This window comes from Myiozetetes cayanensis, unplaced genomic scaffold (assembly GCF_022539395.1).
Source record: "Myiozetetes cayanensis isolate MyiCay16 unplaced genomic scaffold, myiCay2020 scf6-25, whole genome shotgun sequence".
NCBI classification, from domain to species: Eukaryota; Metazoa; Chordata; class Aves; order Passeriformes; family Tyrannidae; genus Myiozetetes; species Myiozetetes cayanensis.
This window is the reverse complement of record NW_026087853.1, coordinates 36,465,772-36,487,280: the sequence shown is the minus strand read 5'-3', so window position 1 is coordinate 36,487,280 and position 21,509 is coordinate 36,465,772. Positions and strand designations below refer to the sequence as shown.

Below are 21,509 nucleotides of genomic sequence, written 5' to 3'. Positions count from 1 at the left end.
CCTCAAGTCTACAACATTGTACTCTTTTGATAAAGTTATCAGATTTGGCTGAAAGAAGAATACAAGGTCCTGCTCTCACAAAAAACCTCTTTCTTCAGATCCTGTTGATTGAGGCAAGAAGTAAAAGGAGAAGCAGAGAGTCACATCTCAGTCTCTGCCGGGCAGCTCAGCAGCCAGAGAAAAGATACAATTTCTCCACTCTAGATTAGCAGTCAACAAAACTCTCACTGAGGATTACTGGCTCCTTTGCAAAATGACCATGTGCATGCTCTGCTCTGTCACAAAAACCTTCTCTACACACAATATCGTAATGACCACCAATGTGAACCACCCAGACTTCACAACACAAGCAGCAAGTTTTAGCTGCTATGGGGAAGGCAGATAGATACCTGTAAAGGCACTCCTCCCAGAAGGAACACCCCAGTCCAAAGACTCAACAGCAGCAACAAACCCTCCTCAAAGAGGCTCCGCATCTCAGGCTGGTCCCCATAAGGTTCGGTGGCTGTGACTCTACCTGCCGGGCACACACGGTGTGCGTGCACTCAGCTCCCTGCCTCCAGAAACGCCGCTGTGCCCAGCCTGCCTCGAGAGCCTCTGCAATAAACAGGCACCATCACAGCACAAAATAAACCCAAAAGCAAGCAGCTGTTATTAACACACTAAAGAGGTGATGCGGTCCCGGCGCTCCCACCGCGTTCACAGCCCTCATGGGCTTCCACAAAACAGTCTGAATCGAAGCCTTAAATGGAGATGGAGACTCGGCCTGGCGAGACCTCTCTGACGGGAGGAGGGAGGGAAAGAGGGAGTGGGGACCCAGCAGAGGCCCCACAGCACCTCTGCACAGGGGGCACGGCCGCTGTCCCGAGGGCCGCGCGGCTCCTCTAGCCGCGCTCCTCTTTACATGAGGGTAAAGCCGGGGCCCCGCGGGCTGCACCGAGTGAGGTGAGGCCCGGCCCGGCCCAGGGGACCCCGCGGGACGGGCAGACCCCGCCGCTCACCTGCGCCGGCACCGCGCCGCTCCGCCAGCACTTCCGCCCTGCCCCGCCGCCGCTACTTCCGCCCGGCCGCCGTCACTTCCGCCCGCCCGAGCCCCGAGCGCGCCATCCCCGCGGGGTCCGGGAGGAAATTCCCGGTTGGGTTCGAGCCGGGCTTGTGCAGCCCTAGGGGGGGTTCTCCCGCGAGTGTCCCTTAGGTCTCCACACAGGCCACCTGCGTCCGACAGCGAGGGTCTGCACACACAGAAACACAGTCATGTAAGCCCAGGAGCTGTGCCGTGTCACTATGAGAGGGTGTGACGTGCCCGACACTGCGGGTGTTCCAGGAGAGCAGACACACAAAGCTCTGGGAATACGGATGTAATTTATTATTCCTGTCTGATCGCTCGTTTGTTATACGTGCCAAGCCTTATTACACATTACTGTTTGGAAAGCTGTTGGAACTTGCAGCAGCTTTGATTTTAACGTTGGTCACTGATTGCAGTGCTCAGTCGCCTTTCAGCCTTTGACACAATCACGGAGTCACAAGATGGGTCAGATTGGAAGGGACCACAGTGGGTCATCTGGTCCAACCTCCCTGCTCAAGCAGGCTCATCCCAGAGCACGTGGCACAGGATTGTGTCCAGATGGTTTGATTCCTGAATATCCCCAGTTAGAGAGACTCCACACCTTCTCTGGTCAACCTGTTCCAGTGCTCAGTCACCTGCCCAGTAAAGAAATCCCTCCTCGTGTTCAGGTCAAACTCCCCATGGTTCAGTTTCTGCCCACTGCCAGTTGTCCTGTTGCTTGGCATCACCAAACAGAGCCTGGCTCTGTCCTCTGACACCCTCCCTGCAGACACTGATAGACACTGGTGAGATGAATTCTCTGAACACGAGAACAGGCACAGAGTCTCACAGGGGCTTGGACTGGACCAGGCAGGCCCACAGTTGGGGAGACTCACCACAAGTGCCCTGATACCGTAAGAAATGAAGCACTTTTCCACTGGGATTTTTTTATCCCTTCAGAAAACTAAAATACTGCGGCAAAATTACATCCAGAAACAAGTTTTATCCATTATGAACACTGAAAGCACTTAAATCTATAGTTTTATGTTCATCTTCACACCGGACAAGAGAGCACCACTGATTTTACAAAAGGCTTCGGCAGATGCAGTGGTGCAAGTAGAAGGCCTCTCTCTCACACTCTGAGGCTTTGCTGGGGCGGAATTATGAAGGATTTCCCTTGGATATCATGAACACCTTTCAGTTCTCATGCTTGGACAGAAGGGCAGAGAGGCCTTGGCATTGGTTGTGCTGCAACGTGTTTGGGTTAACTGTGGGTCTGTTTAGACTGACAGCCACTTGAGGTTGAGCTGTTCTGACTCCAGGGAATTTAACAACTAGTTGTTTTTAGGTCACTTTGACCTTACTAATGTTTGGTATGGACATGGTGTAAATTAATTCAGTGAAAAAAGATATCCTAAAGGTGTACAGGATATTTGATCCTACGTGTCTGAGTCAATTCACTAAACTAGATGGTCTGAGTCATGAAAGGGCCTGTTTGAATTATTGTTCTTCGGAGCAGTCCGCCCATCTTTTCCTCTCAAACCCAGGAGAGATGTCTACGGAGACATAACAAATTGCTAGCTGAATTTTGCTTTGCTTGAGTAGTCCCCTTATTATCATCATAAAAAAACATTATCTTTGTCCCTTGCTTTCTGATGAAGCCAGCCTGTACCTTTCTGTAACAATTCTCATGGAAATGGACAGCACAGAACTTTGCAAAACTAACACATGTTATTTGAGCTGTATCTCACCTGAAACTACTCTGAGGGTCAACCAGACAGAACTGGTCAGCACCCACGGACAGTAATCCTATCCTGAGAGTGGGGTGGCGTTCAAGGCTGACAGCATACACACTTTTCCCCTGAATTTTCTCACGCAGGCTGCACAGCTTCTGCAGCCGCATGCAGTGTCTCTTAGCATGCAGGTGAAATGAGGAAATAATCTTTTTTGCCAGAAAGACATAAAATATACTCAGAATATATTCAATTTTAATTACCACAAGACAGGAACGCTTCCCATCAAAACTCCCCAGAGTTTTACGTATCTTTTCTTCAGTCCATTAATTATTTACCTTCAGTTTTAATAATACAGTTAAAGGCACTATATATAGCTTATGCTCTATCAATAAATCATGCTCATGTATCTTCATATTTATCCTATAAATTACAAGTACCAACACACTTGCATGGATCCACTAAGCAATTCTGGCAAAGAAATTCCCACTAGAGCATCGCTAAGAGCCTTTGGAGGTTAACTCAAACATCCCTCGCTCAACGAGTGCTTTTTTATGACTTTTTTTTTTAGTTTATGAGGTCGTCAGTCTTCTCACAAGTCCCAACAATCTCCTTCATCCTCTTCTTATAGCTTGCCACAAGTAAACAGTTTCACATGACTTTCTGACCTTTCATCAAAACCACAAATCCACAAAATATCGTAAGGGCAACGCGTACATGCTGCTTTCCCCATCCCGTAAGTCCAAGGCACTTTAGTAGCAATGTGATCCACGATCCAGGCTCAGTCCATCAAACTATTCCTTCGGTTGCATTGCTTGAAATAGTTCTCCCGTTTGTTCAGCAACCTCCTTCATCTTCTGACGCGCTTCTTCCATGGTGGTGGCAGCATTATGAACAGTGACACAGCATTCTCCATCCGTTAGGTTTAGCATCCCGCATACTCCGTGCTCTTTCAACAACACCATATCCAGGGCTAATCGATTCTGCAAAGCCATTTTTGGTACCTGTTGGGCCTGCAAATTCAGTTTCCCGTAGGCACGTTCGGTCCAGTTGCTCAACACGTGGATTTGCCTAGTTAAGTTCTCCAAGACATACTGATGCCGTTGATTAACTCCACTGGGCACAAAAAATAATTCTAAGTCTAAAGCAACATTTTGTCCCCAGGTATAATAGTCAGGGACTTGAATCCCCCCAATCCACCCTTTCGCATCTACTGGATTGCGGATTTCTCTCTGTACCTTTTTGTTACAATAAAGTGTGTAATTGAATGTTTTAGATGGGCACATGGTAGGAAACCCAATAGTACACTGGAGTCCAGCCATATCATACATGTTCAAGTGGGAATACATTTTTCCATCTGAACATGCCCATACTGTTCCCCTCGGAGCTGGATATTTGGCTTGTGAACACTGATACAGGTCGCCTCGGGGAACTTCCTGTGCTTCAGTACTTGAATTCAAGACTCTTCTTGGGTCAGGGCCATGTGTAACAGGAATACCGCAGGACAGTGCCGTCTCCGAATTTTCGTAAGACCCATTGCATCGGGTGTCTCGATTTAGATAGCCATAGTTGGGATAACCCCAACAGGTACACATGTCCCGGATGAAAGTTCTCAGCTCCGAGATGTACCAGGTTTCTATAGGCTCACCTGCTCCAGTGGTACAATCTAATATACGGGAACAATTCAGAAAGGAGGTCTCTGATTTACTTTGGATGATGCTTCTGGTGTTCCTCACTTTCCAGCAGATGCTCTCTCCGTTAGGGAGTGTGATCTGCTGGTCCTTACAGTCCGATTTCCCCACTTCCCATTCCACTATGTCCCCTGTTGGGGTCCGGGAGGCCCATTGTAGGGGAGATATGGGGTCAAAGATTTGTTTCAGAGACCAAGCCCACTCATAATTTGTTTGGTTAACTTGGTGTGGGGTTCCTGGGTTACTGGGGATTTGTATACACCATCCTGCATCCCAATGTAAATTGTACTCATGTTCGAAAAACGCACTCTCAGTAGGAGAATCCCACCACGGCACCACCGTGCAAGGGATAGAAGTGACATTTTGCAATGTCTCACTAGGGTTGGTGTCTAATGATCGATAACATGTCTGATTCCATAAATGGTTCCAGGTAGAGTTGTGTGGGAGCTGGTAAAAGGCTTTCTTGTATTCTACCCATGTCCCATTTGCAGCCCATTGTTGTCCTTCCTTCTGGTCTAGGAAGGGGGACTCGATCATTCCCCAGGTAACATTTCCTCCTGTTTTTTTAAGGTTATCTAGTTCTCTTGTTAATATTTCTGAAAAATTTAACCAAATCATCATAAATCTAAGCCCCTCTGATGCAGAGTTGGGGAGGTTAATACATATTCCTTGATTCGTGTGGTTCCAAATATGCATAAATCCTTGTATCAACTCCCAAGCCAAATTTGGTTGAGTATCCTCATTCTCAGTCAATTGAGACAAAATTGTACACCCATAAAATAAGAATAAAAACTTTTCCCACACCATTTTTCTCTAGTAAAAAGGCAAAATAGGCTTAGTAAAATCAAACTAAAAATGCACAAAATGGTCCATCCACTAAACAGTTGAAAGCGTAGGTCCAGCAATGGATTTCAGATAATCTGTAAAACATATACGTGCATAAAAACAAAACATGATTAAAAGGAGGGAACCATCAGTAACCACCCATACATACAGGTTAAGTGGCTTTTTTAAGGTCAGAGGTACCAATCCTACTCTTGGTAATTCTACCAAAACCAGTTGTCCTGGGTAATGGGGAGGATTTGTAGGGTCTTTGGCTTCTTTTGTCCCAGGAACTCCCCAGCAACCATTGACTCTGTATGACACCCAGCTGTGGTCAACCAGGTTCATGAGGTTTCTGGGCCCTCTTCAAGAGCCCATTGGTGCATTCAACAACACCATTTGCCTGGGAATAGTATGGGGTGTGAAAGATCCACTGGATTCCTTCATCCCTTGCCCACTCTTGAACCACCCTAGCAATGAAGTGACTACCGTTGTCAGATTGGAGGTATTTGGGCCATGCCAAATAACTAATCCACAGCTTCAGTCCCTTTACAGTGTTGTACCCAGTTGCTCGTGCTACTGCCTCAGCTTGAGTGAGCCCTGACATTACTTTCACCCCAAGGAACACATACTGCTTTCCCTCTGACTTCACGGAAGGCCCTAGACAGTTCATCTGCTAGGTCTCCCAGAGACCTTTCCGTGTCATAAGTGAAGGGGAGCCTCCTGCAAAGGGTGTTGTTTCTCTAGTTGGGTACAACACTGGCCACAGGCTGAGATGACTGTTACACAATTCCCAAGTGACAGGCCACCCTCTGCTACCAACTCCCTTAAAAAGATCCTTAACTCCTGAATGGCCTCCCTTTACATGTAAGCCCTGTAACAGATGCTCCCATTATAATTCTTCTCCCTTTACTGCCATACCTGCCACACAGGTCAGTTAATCTACCTGATTATTCAAGAGGTGATCCCTCTTCTGGTGAATAGCAATCCATCCCACCAAGAGACTTCTGCTTAGCTGTGTTTAGGATGTCGTCCCACTTCTCTCGCTGACACACTGGGAACCCGACTGACTTCCCACGGGTTTGTTCGCAAAACAGGAGCCATCCAGTGCACCCCTTAAAAGCAGCATAGGAGTCCATATAAATAAACACTCTTGTTTTTATTTTCAGTCTCTCTAACAACCACACTGCACATGGCTACCGATTTTCCCACCTGAGCATTTCCTTCTCCCTTTGTCACAATTTGATCCCCTCAAAAAAACACGCAGGGCCACCCCTCAGTATCTTGCTCTCCTTTGGAGGATGCATCAGTGAACCATGCATTTTTCAGGTGGGGCTCAAATTGCGAGGTGGGTTTTATATATGATGGAGGAAGCTTCTGGCCCAGTTATTGCCAGGCGGTTTTTGTATTTGGAGCACTTCATGTGCTCCCTCCTCTATCTGAAGCACATGGCACTAATGGTATAATTGCACATACCACTGCCCCAACCCCGGCAGTGTTCAAAGACAGGTTGTATAAGGCCTTGAGAAACCTGGTCTAGTGGGAGGTGTCCCTGCACACAGCAGGAAGGGTTGGGATTAGATGAATTTAAGGTCCATTGCAACCCTCTAACATTCTATGATTCTATGATTTTATGAAGTGGATCTGTCAGATGTATTGGACCTAAAGCCTGACACCTGATATACCCCAACCTCAAAGATTAACAATTGTACGGCTTCTTCATGGACAGGGGTCCAGTCCCAGGTGGTCCTCTGGCATGTTAAATCACAAAGGGCACTTGCTATGATTGAGAAACTTGGGATGTGTTTTCTCCAAAATGCCAGCAGACTCAAGGAATACTCCTCTTTCCAGGCCTTTTAACTTGTTCAAGGATAGTCAAGGTTTCAGGGTTCCTCCCCTCCATCATATACCCAGGAAGTTCACCTTGGAAGGTTTGGGGTTGCAGCTTTTCTGCTGGAATTTCAAACCGTATATTTTCCAGTAAGTAATTATCTCTGCTTGTGTTTCTCCTACTGTGGTGCATTGGGGCCACCCACCAATATAATGTGAATATATTGATATATTTTAACTCCCTCTGGGGGAGTAACCATACACATAGCATCTTCTCCACAGGCCAGCATTACCATCCCTGTAAGGATGCAAGAGCCTGTTCACATGGACAGAGACAATGCACTCACTGACTCTGTTTGCTCTCCTTCTCACTCAAATCTCTCAAGTAAAAAACGTTTTTCTTCTTGACATGGTTGTCCTGCTTTAGTTCTGTCTCACTCTTTCACCACCCTCTTCTCAGGAGAAGCCACCCTACTTCCAACCATCTTCATTCGCTGCCCAGGACAGTTTGGGGAGACTTATAAAGACTGTTACCTCTGGCAGCAAGTAGAGTGTTTGCAAATACATTACACACTAATTGAATCACTGAGCAGCAATAATGCTGCAGACCCAACACCCTCCCACGCTTGCGAGGTTGAAACAATTTGTACGTATTTGATCTCTCCCACCTGCAAAAGCCCACCAGGACTCAGTGATGACTTACTGTCAAGACAGAAAGGAAAGTGGATATGGATTTTTAATGGAACACTTCTCAGCCATATGGACAGGCTGCACACATGAGAAAGTGCAAAGCTTGGAAGTGAATCTCTTTCTTAATCTCAGACCAAAACAAAGTGCAATCATTGGGCAGGCACAGCCCCCACCTGGTAAGGTGTCATGCTGCTGGTTCTAAGAGAACAAAGGCAGCCAGGAAGTTTGACATTTGGTTAATGCTTTTAGTCAAGGCATTAGTGTAAAATCACCAAACATATCAGATTCAACAAAATCCCTGGATTTTCAGGGGTTGCAAGGCTTCCAAGGACTCTCCATTCACTTCAGGACTTCATGACTGAGGAAACAGACCACTCCATCCAATGCCAACGTCACCAGTCACTTGCTCCATTGCAGATATCCCAAAACACTGACCTTTATGGAAGCTGTCAGCTCAAGACGCCCACAACAACAGCTTCCCTGGACACCAATCCCACATATGGCACAAGCAGCAACAAGGGGAACTCCCCTGAACCCTCTCAACAATAAAACCCTTCCCCAGCACACAGGGAGAACACCCACTTTCTCTAACAGTGTGGTCAAGGACATTCATGGAACAAAATGCAAAAGCTGCTGCAGGGCAGGAAGGGCAGGGAGCACCCTTCTACACTGCCTTGCTACTGTCACAGAAGGACTTCACACAACAACACCTGGGATCTCACTGCGGCTCTCACGGATGCTGAGAATGCAGAAACACTCCCTCTCAGCCCACCTCCCTGGCTGCACTGCAAAAACTGCAACTTCTCCAGACAGCTCCTTTTTGCTGCGTGTACTCTGAGCAGAAGCACACACCCACTTGCTGGTTATTTAGGGAGCTTTCTGCCACAACAGGGCTCCCACACCCACACTTCTGTTGCTTGGACCCTCTTTGATATGCACAAGCAGCACCACACGCAGCCGACACCAAGTGTTCCATGCCCTGTCATCCCAGGCTTCAAAGCCCAAAAGAGGACGATGCCAGGATTAACAGACACAAACCACCCAGCTAGAAGCAAACAGTGCTGCTAATCTTTCTGCTCCAAGCCTCCTCCACACAGGGCTCTACACAAACTTCTCCCAGTCTCTGTCTATCAGAAAAAGTTAATTAAAAAAATACAGGAGGCCTTGAGAACTGCCTTCCTTTCCCTGGGAAACTGGCAGGCACAACGAGCCAACCAAGCAGCCAGTGTCTAACAAGGGTGCATGTTATTCCAGAAAACCCTTCCCCAAAGTCATGGCTTGGCTACACGTGGGACTTGCAGACAGACTGAAGGGAGCAAAAACACTTTGCCTTCTAATCGTACCTTTTTCCACGCCCCTTGGAAGCCACCTAAGCACATCAGCAACACTGCCCTGGCCATCAGAAGGATTAATTCTTGCCCACCAGAGCTCACAAGAAACAGGCAGCAGAAACAACAAACTCCTGACGATCAGCACTGACCCCAGCATCCTGCACTCTGCTCACCTCCCACCGTGCAACTCACTACTTAGAAACTCACCATACACAATCTGTTTGCCAAGAGGGACCACCAGCCAGCCAGCAGGTGCAACCCAACGAGGATTTTGTCCTAGGAAAACACGCAAGGGATCCGAAATCCTGTCAAAGGACCACACACTCCTTTACACTCCACGACATAGTAACTGTTATATGCATACGCTACCATTCGCTGTTGCACACCCTGTCTGTACCAAAAATCTCAATAAATAGCTTTCTGTTACGCTCTGTGCTTCCCACGGATACTGTTTGAAAAGCCCACCAGTGCTGCAGGAAGTTTCACAAGCGCACTTGGGACCAGAGGTCTAAGCCTGACTGGAAGGAAACAGGAGAGCAGAGAAGGCACAGGCTGCTTCAAGGGCCAAGATGCACCTCTGAGTGAATCAACTTCATCCTCAGCATCAGCCTGAGAAGGAAGGTCAGTCAGGACAGGGAGGGACCCCAATCACCAACTAATGCAGCACCAGTGGGTCAGAGAGAACGGCGTTTACTTTACAGAGAAATGCAGGTCCGCAATGCTCTTCCAGTGCTCTCCAGAAGCAGCAGGTAACCCTCTGAGGCAGGTCCTGCCCAGCGCGGCCGCCGCTCCCCTGCGCCGGCACCGCGCCGCTCCCGCCAGCACTTCCGCCCTGCCCCGCGGCAGCTTCTTCCGCCCGGCCGCCGTCACTTCCGCCCGCCCGAGCCCCGGGCGCTCCCTCCCGCTGGGAACGGAATGGAGCGAATTGGATTTTCGTTTCATTTTTTATGAGTTAATCACGGCCACGTTTTCCCCGGCACTGCGGCTGAGGCTGCCCTTTGGTGCGTGCGGCCGGAGGCTCCCGGAGGGGAGTCCCGCCGCTGAACTGCCCCTGCGAGTTCGCCCTCTCCCGCGAGTGTCCCTTAGGTCTCCACACAGGCCACCTGCGTCCGACAGCGAGGGTCTGCACACACAGGAACACAGTCATGTAAGCCCAGGAGCTGTGCCGTGTCACTATGAGAGGGTGTGACGTGCCCGACACTGCGGGTGTTCCAGGAGAGCAGACACACAAAGCTCTGGGAACACGGATGTCATTTATTATTCCTGTCTGATTGCCTGTTTGTTATACGTGCCAAGCCTTATTACACATTACTGCTTGGGAAAGCTGTTGGAACTTGCAGCAGCTTTGATTTTAACGTTGGTCACTGATTGCAGTGCTCAGTCGCCTTTCAGCCTTTGACACAATCACGGAATCACAAGATGGGTCAGATTGGAAGGGACCACAGTGGGTCATCTGGTCCAACCTCCCTGCTCAAGCAGGCTCATCCCAGAGCACGTGGCACAGGATTGTGTCCAGATGGTTTGGTTCCTGAACATCTCCAGTGAGGGAAACTTGACTCTGGGCAACCTGTTCCAGTGCTCAGTCACCTGCCCAGTAAAGAAATCCCTCCTCGTGTTCAGGTCAAACTCCCCATGGTTCAGTTTCTGTCCACTGCCAATTGCCCTATTGCCCAGCACCCCTGAGCAGAGCCTGGCTCTGTCCTCTGACACCCTCCCTGCAGACACTGATAGACACTGGTGAGATGAATAGAGATGGGACATTGCTGAGATGAATTCTCTGCACATGGGAACAGGCACAGATTCTCACAGGGGCTTGGACTGGACCAGGTAGGCCCACTCTTTGGGAAGGACTCAACACAAGTGCACTGGTTCTGTAAGAAATGAAGCACTGGGATTTTTTATCCCTTCAGAAAACTAAAATACTGCGGCAAAATTACAGCCAGAAACAAGCTTTATCCATTATGGTCATTGGACCATAAATCTATAGAAATTAAGGTAGACCTTCATGTCTGCCAACAGCCAGCCTTAACTACAGTGTCAGGGAAATAGGACTGTGACTAACTTACAAAAAATTGAAATCAAAACTTCAATTCTTTTAAATGCTGGGCAGAAAACATCTCCCTGAGCTTTATATCTTCTGATGAGTAGCCATGTTCCTGAGATGGTAAAGCTGACAACTGCACTATTTGAGGTCATTGAGCTCTTCTTGAAGTAGGAATCACCAAAATGACTTCAAGATGCCCCATTATTACGTAGCCAAGAGTGACCATGATTCTAAACTTATGATCAGACATGTATTAACTACCTGAGTGCTTCTTTGATGCTGCCCTGCCTGGCTGCAGTTCATCAGCTGGTGGATCTCTGCTTTGCACTCCCTAAAGGAACCAGAATTATATTAAAGTCAGAATTAGTTCAGGAGTAACAGTGGCTGCTGAGAAATGTGGTGTCAAATTCTCCATTTCACTGAAAACAGATCTCACCCTACCAGCACCTTCTGCCACTTAAAATTGTCATTCCCAGTTTATATTGGTTTGGGATGCAAGAAACACTTTGAAATAATTGTTCAAGTTTCTTGCAGTTAAACCTCCCAAGCATAAGTTTCTAATCCTTTGTCTGTGGAATACATTGCTACCAAAGGTCTGGCTGACCAAAGTGAGAAGTTTAATGTGTCCTTGTTGCTTTTCGTGCTTCTGGGACAGTGAAGGTCATGTAGGGCTGCTCCAAAATCTGTTGAAATTGATGGATTGTGCCTCTGCTTGAACCAAAATGTGAAATCAAGGTTTTAGTTTTTTCACTGTTCATCTTCAGACTGGACAAAAGATCACCATTGATTCTACAAAAGGGTTTGGCAGATGCAGCGGTGTGGGTAGAAAGCCTCTCTCTCACACTTTGAGGCTTTGCTGGTGCTGAACTTAGAAATTATTTCCTGTGGAACCCATGAACACAGTTGAGTTCTCCTACCTGGAGAGGCAGGGAGTGAGGCAGGGAGGCCTTGGCAATGGTTGCTGAAGCCAGCTGTATCTTTCTGTAACACTTCTCATGGAAATGGGCAACACTGAACTTTGCAAAACTAACACATGTTATCTGAGCTGTATCTCACCTGAAACTACTCTGAGGGTCAACCAGACAGAACTGGTCAGCACCCACAGACAGTAATCCTATCCTGAGTGTGGGATGGTGTTGAAGCCCAACAGCCATATGCATTTTTCCCCTGAATTTTCTCACGCAGGCTGCACAGCTTCTACAGCCACACGCAGTGTCTCTTAGCATGCAGGTGAAATGAGGAAATAATCTTTTTTGCCAGAAAGACATAAAATATACTCAGAATATATTCAATTTTAATTACCACAAGACAGGAACGCTTCCCATCAAAACTGCCAGAGTTTTATGTATCTTTTCTTCATTCCATTAATTATTTACCTTCAGTTTTAATAATACAGTTAAAGGCACTATATATAGCTTATTCTCTATCAATAAATCATGCTCGTGTGTCTTCATATTTATCTTATAAATTATAAGTACCAACACACTTGCATGGATCTCCTAAGCAATTCTGGCAAAGAAATTCCCACCAGAGCATCGCTAAGAGCCTTTGGAGGTTAACTCAAACATTCCTCACTCAGCAAGAGCTTTTTTATGAGATTTAAAAGATTATCAGTCTTCTCACAGGCCCTAAAAATCTTCTTCATCCTCTTCTCCCCTAGGCTCGCCACAGGCAAATATTTTACGTGACTTTCTGGAACATGATTTTGATCTTCCACAGCATGGGAAGCATGAGAACCTAGAGCCAAATGCTTTCCCAATGGATTATAACAGGGAAGAGGTCAGAACAACAAAGACAATATGGCAGTGGCCTTGGTATGATTCAAAAGGGTAAAACTGTAAACATAACAGTATTATCTATGTTGCAGAGATGATAAATATTAGGATAAGTTGTCTAAAAAGCAGGTGACCACAGAAGAAGATAATCCTGGTGCTTTGTTGCCAGACGACAGAAACTGAAGTCGAGAACAGAACAGCTGGAGAGCAGGGTGGTGGGCCGCATGCAGGTCTGCTGGGGAAAGGAAAATAAATGATAATAAGGGATTGACTGGTCCAAGATACAAGTCTTACTTGTGTTCCTTTTTGTTAAAGAAATTTTTGGCACTAAACTCTCTTCTCCATCAGGTAGATTTATTGGCACAGATCAATCACTGTATCTGGTAGCTCTATCTAGGTATCTCAAAAGAGGGACCCCTTGGCCATTATACCCATACAATATAAACTCCTCATCCCTCATGTAACAGTCTGGACCAATAGCAACATTATAGTTTGGGGTCTTCTTGCTCTTCATTGATTCTCTGTTTTGTTACCAAGTGATTGCCATGTGGTCATCTTCACATCCTCTTAGGTCGGTTTTGATGCGGGTTTTGGTCAGTTCTGTAGCCCACGTTGTAACATAGTTGTCACAGTTCATATACTATGATCTGTGGGCCGTCCACTCTAACTATTCATTTTGTAATCCATGTAAAAAAGAGTTGAGTCTGGTAGGGCACAATGTTCAGCAGGAAGTTATCACCTGTGCTAAAGGTTTAACTCTGCAGAGAACTACACGTTGATCTCAGAAGGAATGGCAATATATCGTGACTCAAAGCATGGCCTCATGCCACTGCACAATAACACTGTCTGCAGGAATCCATCTGGAAGAGTGAGAGCCCAGAGCAAGTAGAGAAGGGACTTACACACAGTGGTGTCATGCACAGCACATCGTGACTGTCTGTGGTAGTAAAGAAACTGTACATGTTCTTAAAGAAATGTGCATACATGAGAGCAAAATTGCATTGTGACCAATCAATGGCAGCTTTCTTGCTAGTGGGAAAACATGACAAGTTGAGCAGAGATGATGTGTGTGTCCAAATATCCTCAAAGATCCACCCACAAAGCCTTGAGTGAAGGCAGCAAGACCTCACTGAGCAATGGCTGCTGGGCATCTCTGGGACTAGGTGAAGTATTTTAAATCAAACCTCTACTTGTTCACCAATAAAAAGCACACATCCACACTTGATGTGAATTGATTTAACTATGTAAATGAGGGGGAAGGATTGTGTATTTTAAAAGCCCAAAACAGCAGAGTATTTACTCATCTCTGAGCATCTGCTGAGCATTATATTGGCTTTTGACAGCATTTCCTCTTTGTTGTTTGTTTCATCAGTTGTTTCTATAGAAATGCCATTTTTATCAGACTAGATGAAAATATCCTGAAATCACACACATCTTCAGCAAATAAAGAACCCTATCACACTGGGTTTTCCTCCCCTCAGTAAAACATATAAAATAAAACCCAGTTAAAAACAAGTCACTGTACAGCTGGGACTCCAGAGAACAGACTGCTGTGGAAATTAGAATGGGCAGTCAAGCAAATGTATTTCTCAGGTCAGGTTCCTGAGACACTGCCTTTGAAGAGTATTGCAGGTGAAAATCCGTGTTTGCACAGATGGTAAATGTGTTGTCATTGACAGCCACTGCTTCACAGAAGGCTTAAATAAAAGTGGTCTCTGAGCTGACCTTGCCTGGCAATGCCCTCTGCCCCTGCTATCACTGAGGAAAGCAACATTTCTGGAATCCAGCTTCTCTGGGCTGAGGACAGTGTCTCCCATGGCTGCTGCTGAGGGATTTATCTGACAAAATCTGAGTGACATAGTCGATGCATTCAAATCCACTGTCATAGATTTTAAAGGAAGCCTGTCACAGTGCCTAAGCCTGAGATTTCACGCAATTTGAGACAGTTTAAAGCACTGGATATGCTCAGATGATTATCCTGAAGAACTTCCTTTCTTCTTTTCAAATTATTTACTGTTGTATTATGGGGAAAACCTTATACTTTTGCACCTGAACAGGATGAGAGTGGATGTGTTTGTGTGCTTTATCCAAACCCCATCTGTACTAGTCAGAAAATATACTGAAAGGAAGACCATGGGAAGCTCACTTCTCCAAGGCTTCAACTCTCACACCATGGCAATGGCAAGCATGACCTCTGCAATGCTGTTGCTTTAGGGAGCTCAACATGGACCTAGTACTATTGGGATTAGTCCAAAGGAGGGCCACGAAGGTGATCAGAGGGCTGGAGCACTTCTCCTAGGAAGACAGGCTGTGAGAGTTGGGGCTGTTCAGTCTGGTGAATGGAAAGCTCTGAGAAGACCACCTAGCAGCCTTCCAGTACCTGAACAGGGCCTACAAGAGAGTTGGAGAAGACTTCTACAAGGGCAGGTAGTGATAGGACAAGGGCAAATGGCTTTAAACTGACAGGTGTGTTTAGATTAGACACAAGGAAGACATAATTCACTAGAAGAGTGGTGTGTGAACAGGTTGTCAAGAGAAGCTGTGGATGCCCCATCACTGAAAGTGTTCAAGGCCAGGTTGGATGAGGCTTTGAGCAACCTGGTGTAGTGGAAGGTGTCCCTACCCATGGCAGGGAGGTTGGACTAGGTTATCTTTAAGGTCCCTTACAGCCCAAAGCGTTCAATGATTCTATGAATATTCAGTGTAGATGCATGCACAGTAGCTGGCTCCTACTGCCAGTGGACCCAAGCCTGAAGTACTTAACTCTAAATAGCTGTGCTAGCGCAGCTAGATCTGCCAAGAGTTTTTAACAGTGATGATCATGATGTCCTGATGATTTAAGTGATCTGGCAGAACTAACTGCAGTCACATAGAGTTGGGTTTTCACCTTCATATTTGGAAAAGTAAAGGGCTGTAATGAGTAGTTGTGCCTCATCTTCATCAGTACTTGTCCATGAGTCTTTATGAGGCCAGAGCTGGTTTTCCTTATCACTGGGAGTGACATGAAAAGCCATGAGTTCCCAGAGAAGCATCCGGGCGGTGTGCATTTTTGCTTCTCAAGTAGCAACACACTGCTTCACCCAGCTTTCTGGTAGGGAGAGACAAGCAGCCTAATGAGAAACTACTGTCTAAAAGAACAGCCCAGCAAAGTGGAAGAGACAGCTGGAAGAGAGGTATTCTAAGGAAACTACAAGAGCTGTATTGTTATCAGAGAAGATATCTAATGCCTAGGTGTGGCACTGGTACATAGTGCTGGGTCACTTTTGAACTCTGTTGCCACCACATAAACAGAGGAAATTACTTTGCTAGTCTTCCACAAGATAGGAACTTGCACCCTGTATTTCCAGAGGCTCAGTGCTTGTGAGGTTTGGTGTATGCATGGCACCAAGACAAGACTGTTCCCTCACTGGTGGTATTTTGTGATGGAAGTGAAGTCATGAGAAACCTTTACCTGTACACTCTTTTCTACCAGACTGACATGTAAGCATCTTTCTAGAGTACTCTCTTATGCTTATGATTTGCCTGATAACAAGCTCTCTTCAGTGTTGTGGGGTTTTTTAATTTATTTTCAGTGGTATTTATAGCTATTGTGATCTCTCATGACAGTTGCCTACATCAGGAGCAAAGACGACAGTGACCAGAGGAAAACTCACTGGTAGAGAACCATGCTTCTGTTAGTGGGAAGTGGTGCCATTAGCAACTCCAACATTTAAAAGCCCTTTTTTTTTAGCAGCACAGTTAGAGGAGAAACAGCAGAGATCACACTAGTCCTTGCTCAGTGTCACTATGTGAGAGCATTGATTGCTCAGGTGCTCATGTGCACTTTTCATTTTGGTTTGTCACTGAGGGCCATGCTTTTTAAAAGTCTGTTTGGCACTGGACAGCAGCTCTGAGTCCTGGCAGGCTGCCTTCTAGAGACATACAGCATCAGCAACTGCCCAGCTTTCTTCCCATGGGAAAATGTTGGGAATTCTCCAAATTATCGACTTGGCTCTAGAATGGCACTGCCCAGATGGCTGTTCTGCATCAGAAGTCACGAGCTATGGAGGTCAATGGATAGATTTGGGCTTCTGAGTTCGACTTGGGAAAGAACCTGGCCAAGCCTCGTGACAGTTAGATATTTCCTCATAAGGATGAAAGGTATTTGCTCACCTTCCAGCCACGCATGTGATATTTTGGTGCTTGGAGCTGTTGGTGATTTGCTTAGGCTAGGATTGCTCCTCTGGCCAGCCACTATATCTAAGGACCTCTCTTTCGTATATAATGAAATATTGTGAACAGATTCTTGCATTGCTATTCCCTTTGATTTACAAAGCTCCTCAGTGCTGTAGAGAGAGAATCTGGGGTCTCAAATCCCTCATGATTGTCCATAGCACCCCATTAAAATTGAGATGCCTTTACAGTATTTGTAAAAAGATTTTTGTCCTTATTTTCTCCAAAGCAGTTTGTGGACAAAACCTGGCTAGCATTAGGATGAGCTTCCAAGTCCCATTAAAAGCAGGGTACATCAACTCAGGCTTGGAAGGACATGAGCAGCAAGCATCAGCCTCAGAGGATGATGGTGGACTATCATAAACATGACCTTTTGCTGCTGCCCATCTCTCAGAGCATCTGTCCAGTTTTGTGCAGGTCTGTTCAGCATACCTGTTATAGGAAATGTCAGCATCTGCAGAAAACAACACCCCAGTGTAGAGAGAACAGCAGAGGCGGGTCTAGGTCCCTCATGTTGCCCATGGCCCTTCATGTCCTACCTGGGACTGAGATTATCTGTTCTGACCCTATCAGTGGGGGCTAATGAAGCAGAAAAGAGAGGTTGGATTCTGCTCCAATACAGCAGAGGAACAGCCTTTGCTTATTCCTAAGTGCTTCTTGGGAATGATTCAAGAGAATGCTGCAAGGGAAGATGAAGTTCTTGGTGACAGTGATAGGGGAAGAAGTAGGAAAGGTTTCTCAGGACTTAAAGGTTGAAAAAGCTGGGAAATAAGTTGTGGGGAATGGTGATTGTTCAGGTGTTGGAAATAGCACATCATAAAGACCAAGATAAAAGTGAGAGAGAAACAGGAGACAGGTGCCAAATATGAAAGACACAGGACAGAGGAAAAGATGAGAAGAGAGTACATTTCATTCTAAAAGGAAAGAGCAAACGTCAGTGCAAATTCTGGTATATCTGTGCAATGTGGCAGTATTATGAAGTCTAAAGATTGGGAATAGGCATTCACTGCTGCAGGAAAGAGATGGAGACAGGGCAGGGTTATCTAACTGAAGAAGAGGTAGACAATATGGAAGCAAAAAGCCTGGAGAGTAGAGATGGGCTGAGAAATACAATGAGCAGTACCAGGAGATGACAATGGCAGAAGGTGAAAATGAATGAGGAGCACTTCCACCCTTTAGAGATGGCTCTTGTCTTGGACCTCTCGTCTGTGTGGGTGTCACCCAGCCAGTGCAGGTCCCCAGAGGTTTTGTACATCTGCTGTCAAAGCCCAGGCCTCTCAGGGCACCAAGCCTACTGTTTACACCAGGGTGCCTCTGTGTCATAGTGGTACCAATCCCACATGGCTCATTTTGTGCTGGTAATAGGAAAGGCATCACACAACAACAGGCTGGTTATTCATCCCCTTGCAGTCTCCAGAGCTATGATCATCATGCTGAGAGCCAAAATGTCCCTCAAAATAAGGCAACCTTTGTCAGCATCAACAGATTAGAGTATGTGAAGACTTTACAGCCTAAGAAACAATATTGCCTTTGTTCTCTTTTCCTCCAAGAAGGCAGTAAACTACAAGCACTGGAGGATGTAATCCAAGTGCTAATAAATTATTGATGTCTCCCTTCAGCTTTTTACTTACTAAAAGGATATCAAAGCTCATTTTGTGAATGGTCCAGACGGATTCTCTTTCGCTGTATCCACAATGTGATTCACAAATATTGCACTAAGTGTTAATATTGAAGCAACGCAGTGTTCTCTCTTTACAGATAATAAGCAAAAGATAATAGACATGTTTTTGATTACACGGACTCATAAATAGATACAATGAAGGAAATGCCACTTATTACTCCAATAGACATTTGATTTCGTAATATAAAAAAGGCAGAACACATTATTAACTAGGAATACACTTTTTTTTTTTAATATTGAAAGCCTGTTGAAATCATTGTACTTGCTTCTTACAGATAGTCTGCACAGTTCTTTAGCAGCACACACAAGTTGTAGAACAGTATGACTTAGTTTATATTTAGCAAAACCTCTCTTCCAATATGCCTATTTGCACAAGTCAACTAAAACTATCTGTATTAAAATGATCTTTCCATTACTGTCAGCTTTGGAGCAGTATGTTCCTTAACAGCATATATTAATTTATGCTATTTTTTTAGAGCAGCACAGAAGTAATTTGAAGCCCTCATACTGCAGTTTTCCTGGTAGGAGTCTCCTCTGAACAAAAGGCTTAATTTTTCTCTCTGCAAGTTTTGGTGGCCAGAAATGCTCAGGTCTTGATAGCTGTTTCACCTCAAGACAGACACCAGGCTTCCAGGTATATCTTAAAAATGGTACCAGATCTTTGCAAATTTAGCTCAAATGCCATCTCCCACTAAACAGCAAAAAAACTGCCTGCTAAGTCGGTGCACTGGCCCAGCCAAGCTCAGATAAAGGATTGTCAACTTAACAATAGCAGGGCACTGATCTTAAAGTACACAAACTGCAGTTCCTGACTGCACCAGTCTCTTCTTGCTCTGAATAGAGGCAGCAATGCTATGTATGTTGTCTTTGTTTCTTGCTATCTGTTTAGAAAGACTGAGTGACCAGGCACAAAGCCTAGAAGAGAGAGCTAATTTTTGCAATATGGTATACATATTTTGCAAGCCAGCCTGCAAACTGCTTATCACATATTTGGTGCTATATACATGAATATTCATAATTAATCCGTGTTAGAATAGAGTAGAAAGCTCACAACGAACAAAAATAGCCCCTTCAGGCATCTCATACCAGTGACACTGATCCTCTGCATTTCTGAAATTAAAAAATGAGCTTCTTTGCATAGATTTTGCAGTACTCTATGGAGTTCAAGCTTCCTTTTTTACCCTGTTCCTTCAAGTTGTGAAGACGACCTTGATAAGAGAGATTGATACCTTGAATCTGGAGCTAGAGAGGTGGAAATAAAGGCACCTGGTGAGAGATGACATTTCCAAAGCTTAAATCTCAGGGGTAGCAACCTTCATTTTCCCTTCTCCAGTTCTCTTTCATCTCAAGGCTTTTTTCCCATGTTTTGGCTTCAGGTACTAGCAGAATTCTGACAGTATTGCAGGTGGGAAGATGTATATGCATGTGCCTTTCAGATTGAAAGCCTGAATTCAACTGGGGGCTACATATCCTCAGAGACAACTTCATCTCTTATAGGTGGAAGGGCCAATTAGTCAGTCCTTGGTACTGCTTGCAGCTGTTAGCCAAGCAACAGTCAGGACTTGTTTAGATTAAATAAATCCCACTTTATTCAACATCAAAAACAGAGTGTATGCAGTAATGAAAATAAATTCATAAAGTTGTTCAGGCAGTCCTGAAGCTCAGTGGGTATTAGATGTATTTATTAGATAAAGGTGACCATTTGGACTGGGATGGCAGACAAATCTGACAGGCTGAGCTCTGCCAGGTCTTTGTTTTCTGTCCTTGTCTGACTCAGCTTTTCAATTTGATGCTCTTATTCCTGGACTGCTTGGCTTGCCAAGCTGACACCTTTCTGGTGCACAGCCTCTCCCTGCTGCCTGCACAAATGGGACCCCCAGCTTCAGAGAACTGTCAACCCTTTTCCTTACTGAACAGGGATGCTTCTCCACAGCTGTCTTGTGATACACCAAAGCACATTTTTTTCTATCTCCCCTCCTGTTGCCTTTAAATGTGGCTTTTTAACAGTCCCTACAAGTAGAAATTTAGCACAAATATAAAGTTCAGCCCTGATTTCTCAGTGCACAGTTTTCTAGCTTGGCACATTTTTCCTCTAACCACAACACTTCATCATGCCCCAGGACCCATTTCATAGCATATATAAGGTCACTGAAAACACCTAGACAAACATACTCTAGCTAACCAAGCAGAACAGTTTTAATGTCTCTTTTCCCCTGTAGATCTTGGTGGGTAAGTCACAGGCACTCCTTATGCATTCTTTATGGCTCCTTTCTGTGTCCCAGATGTGACCTACTCCCTGCCCATCTGCTGACTGTCTTATCCTCCAGAGATCATTGCCCATTGCACCACTTACAGAAAGGAAATAGGGTATTTTAAATGTGCGTTTTCATGTGGTTTATAAACCTGCATTGTATTGCCTTCCACTGTGCATTTGACAATTCCTCTACAGGGCTGAGAGAAGTAAAAGCCAGACTGCTTTGAACGTATATATTGGGTGCAGCCAAAGAAATGCCATTCCTGTCATCAGGGGAGGACAAGGCACACGTATCTCTAGCTACAGTGGTAGTAGCTGCACTGCAGCGTGAGCCAGAGACATGTGAGGCAAAGGGAGTTTGTCAATTGTCTCTCATGGGCATCCTGCATCTCCAAAAATGGGTA

At 45.6% G+C, this 21,509-nt stretch overlaps 2 protein-coding genes across 6 annotated transcripts in view; both read right to left on the bottom strand.

The window, feature by feature from the left end:
* The window catches only part of RPAP1 (RNA polymerase II associated protein 1), a 40,779-nt gene extending 39,555 nt beyond the window's left edge, over window positions 1-1,224 (bottom strand). Inside the window, 1 exon segment of the mRNA XM_050336504.1 lies at window positions 999-1,224. The gene's annotated coding sequence lies outside the window, so the exon portion shown is untranslated.
* A 1,789-nt stretch (window positions 1,225-3,013) lies between these two features.
* On the bottom strand, window positions 3,014-9,949 carry LOC126651033 (uncharacterized). 5 transcript variants are annotated; one of them, XM_050336514.1, is made up of 4 exons: window positions 9,834-9,930; window positions 9,347-9,415; window positions 6,235-6,403; window positions 3,014-5,386 (listed from the first exon to the last, which is right to left on the bottom strand). In XM_050336514.1, exon 4 carries the CDS (start codon window positions 5,271-5,273, stop codon window positions 3,570-3,572), a length of 1,704 nt encoding a protein of 567 aa, XP_050192471.1. In that variant the 5' UTR covers window positions 5,274-5,386; window positions 6,235-6,403; window positions 9,347-9,415; window positions 9,834-9,930; the 3' UTR covers window positions 3,014-3,569. The 5 variants fall into 5 exon arrangements, with proteins under 5 accessions (XP_050192471.1, XP_050192470.1, XP_050192469.1 ...); XM_050336513.1 differs by having other exon boundaries at window positions 9,839-9,930; XM_050336512.1 differs by lacking the exon at window positions 9,347-9,415 and having other exon boundaries at window positions 9,834-9,949.
* Window positions 9,950-21,509: the final 11,560 nt, after the last annotated feature.

Excerpts from the sequence above, each read along its gene's own strand:
- LOC126651033 (XM_050336512.1), bottom strand. The coding sequence starts at position 5,273 with ATGGTGTGGGAAAAGTTTTTATTCTTATTTTATGGGTGTACAATTTTG.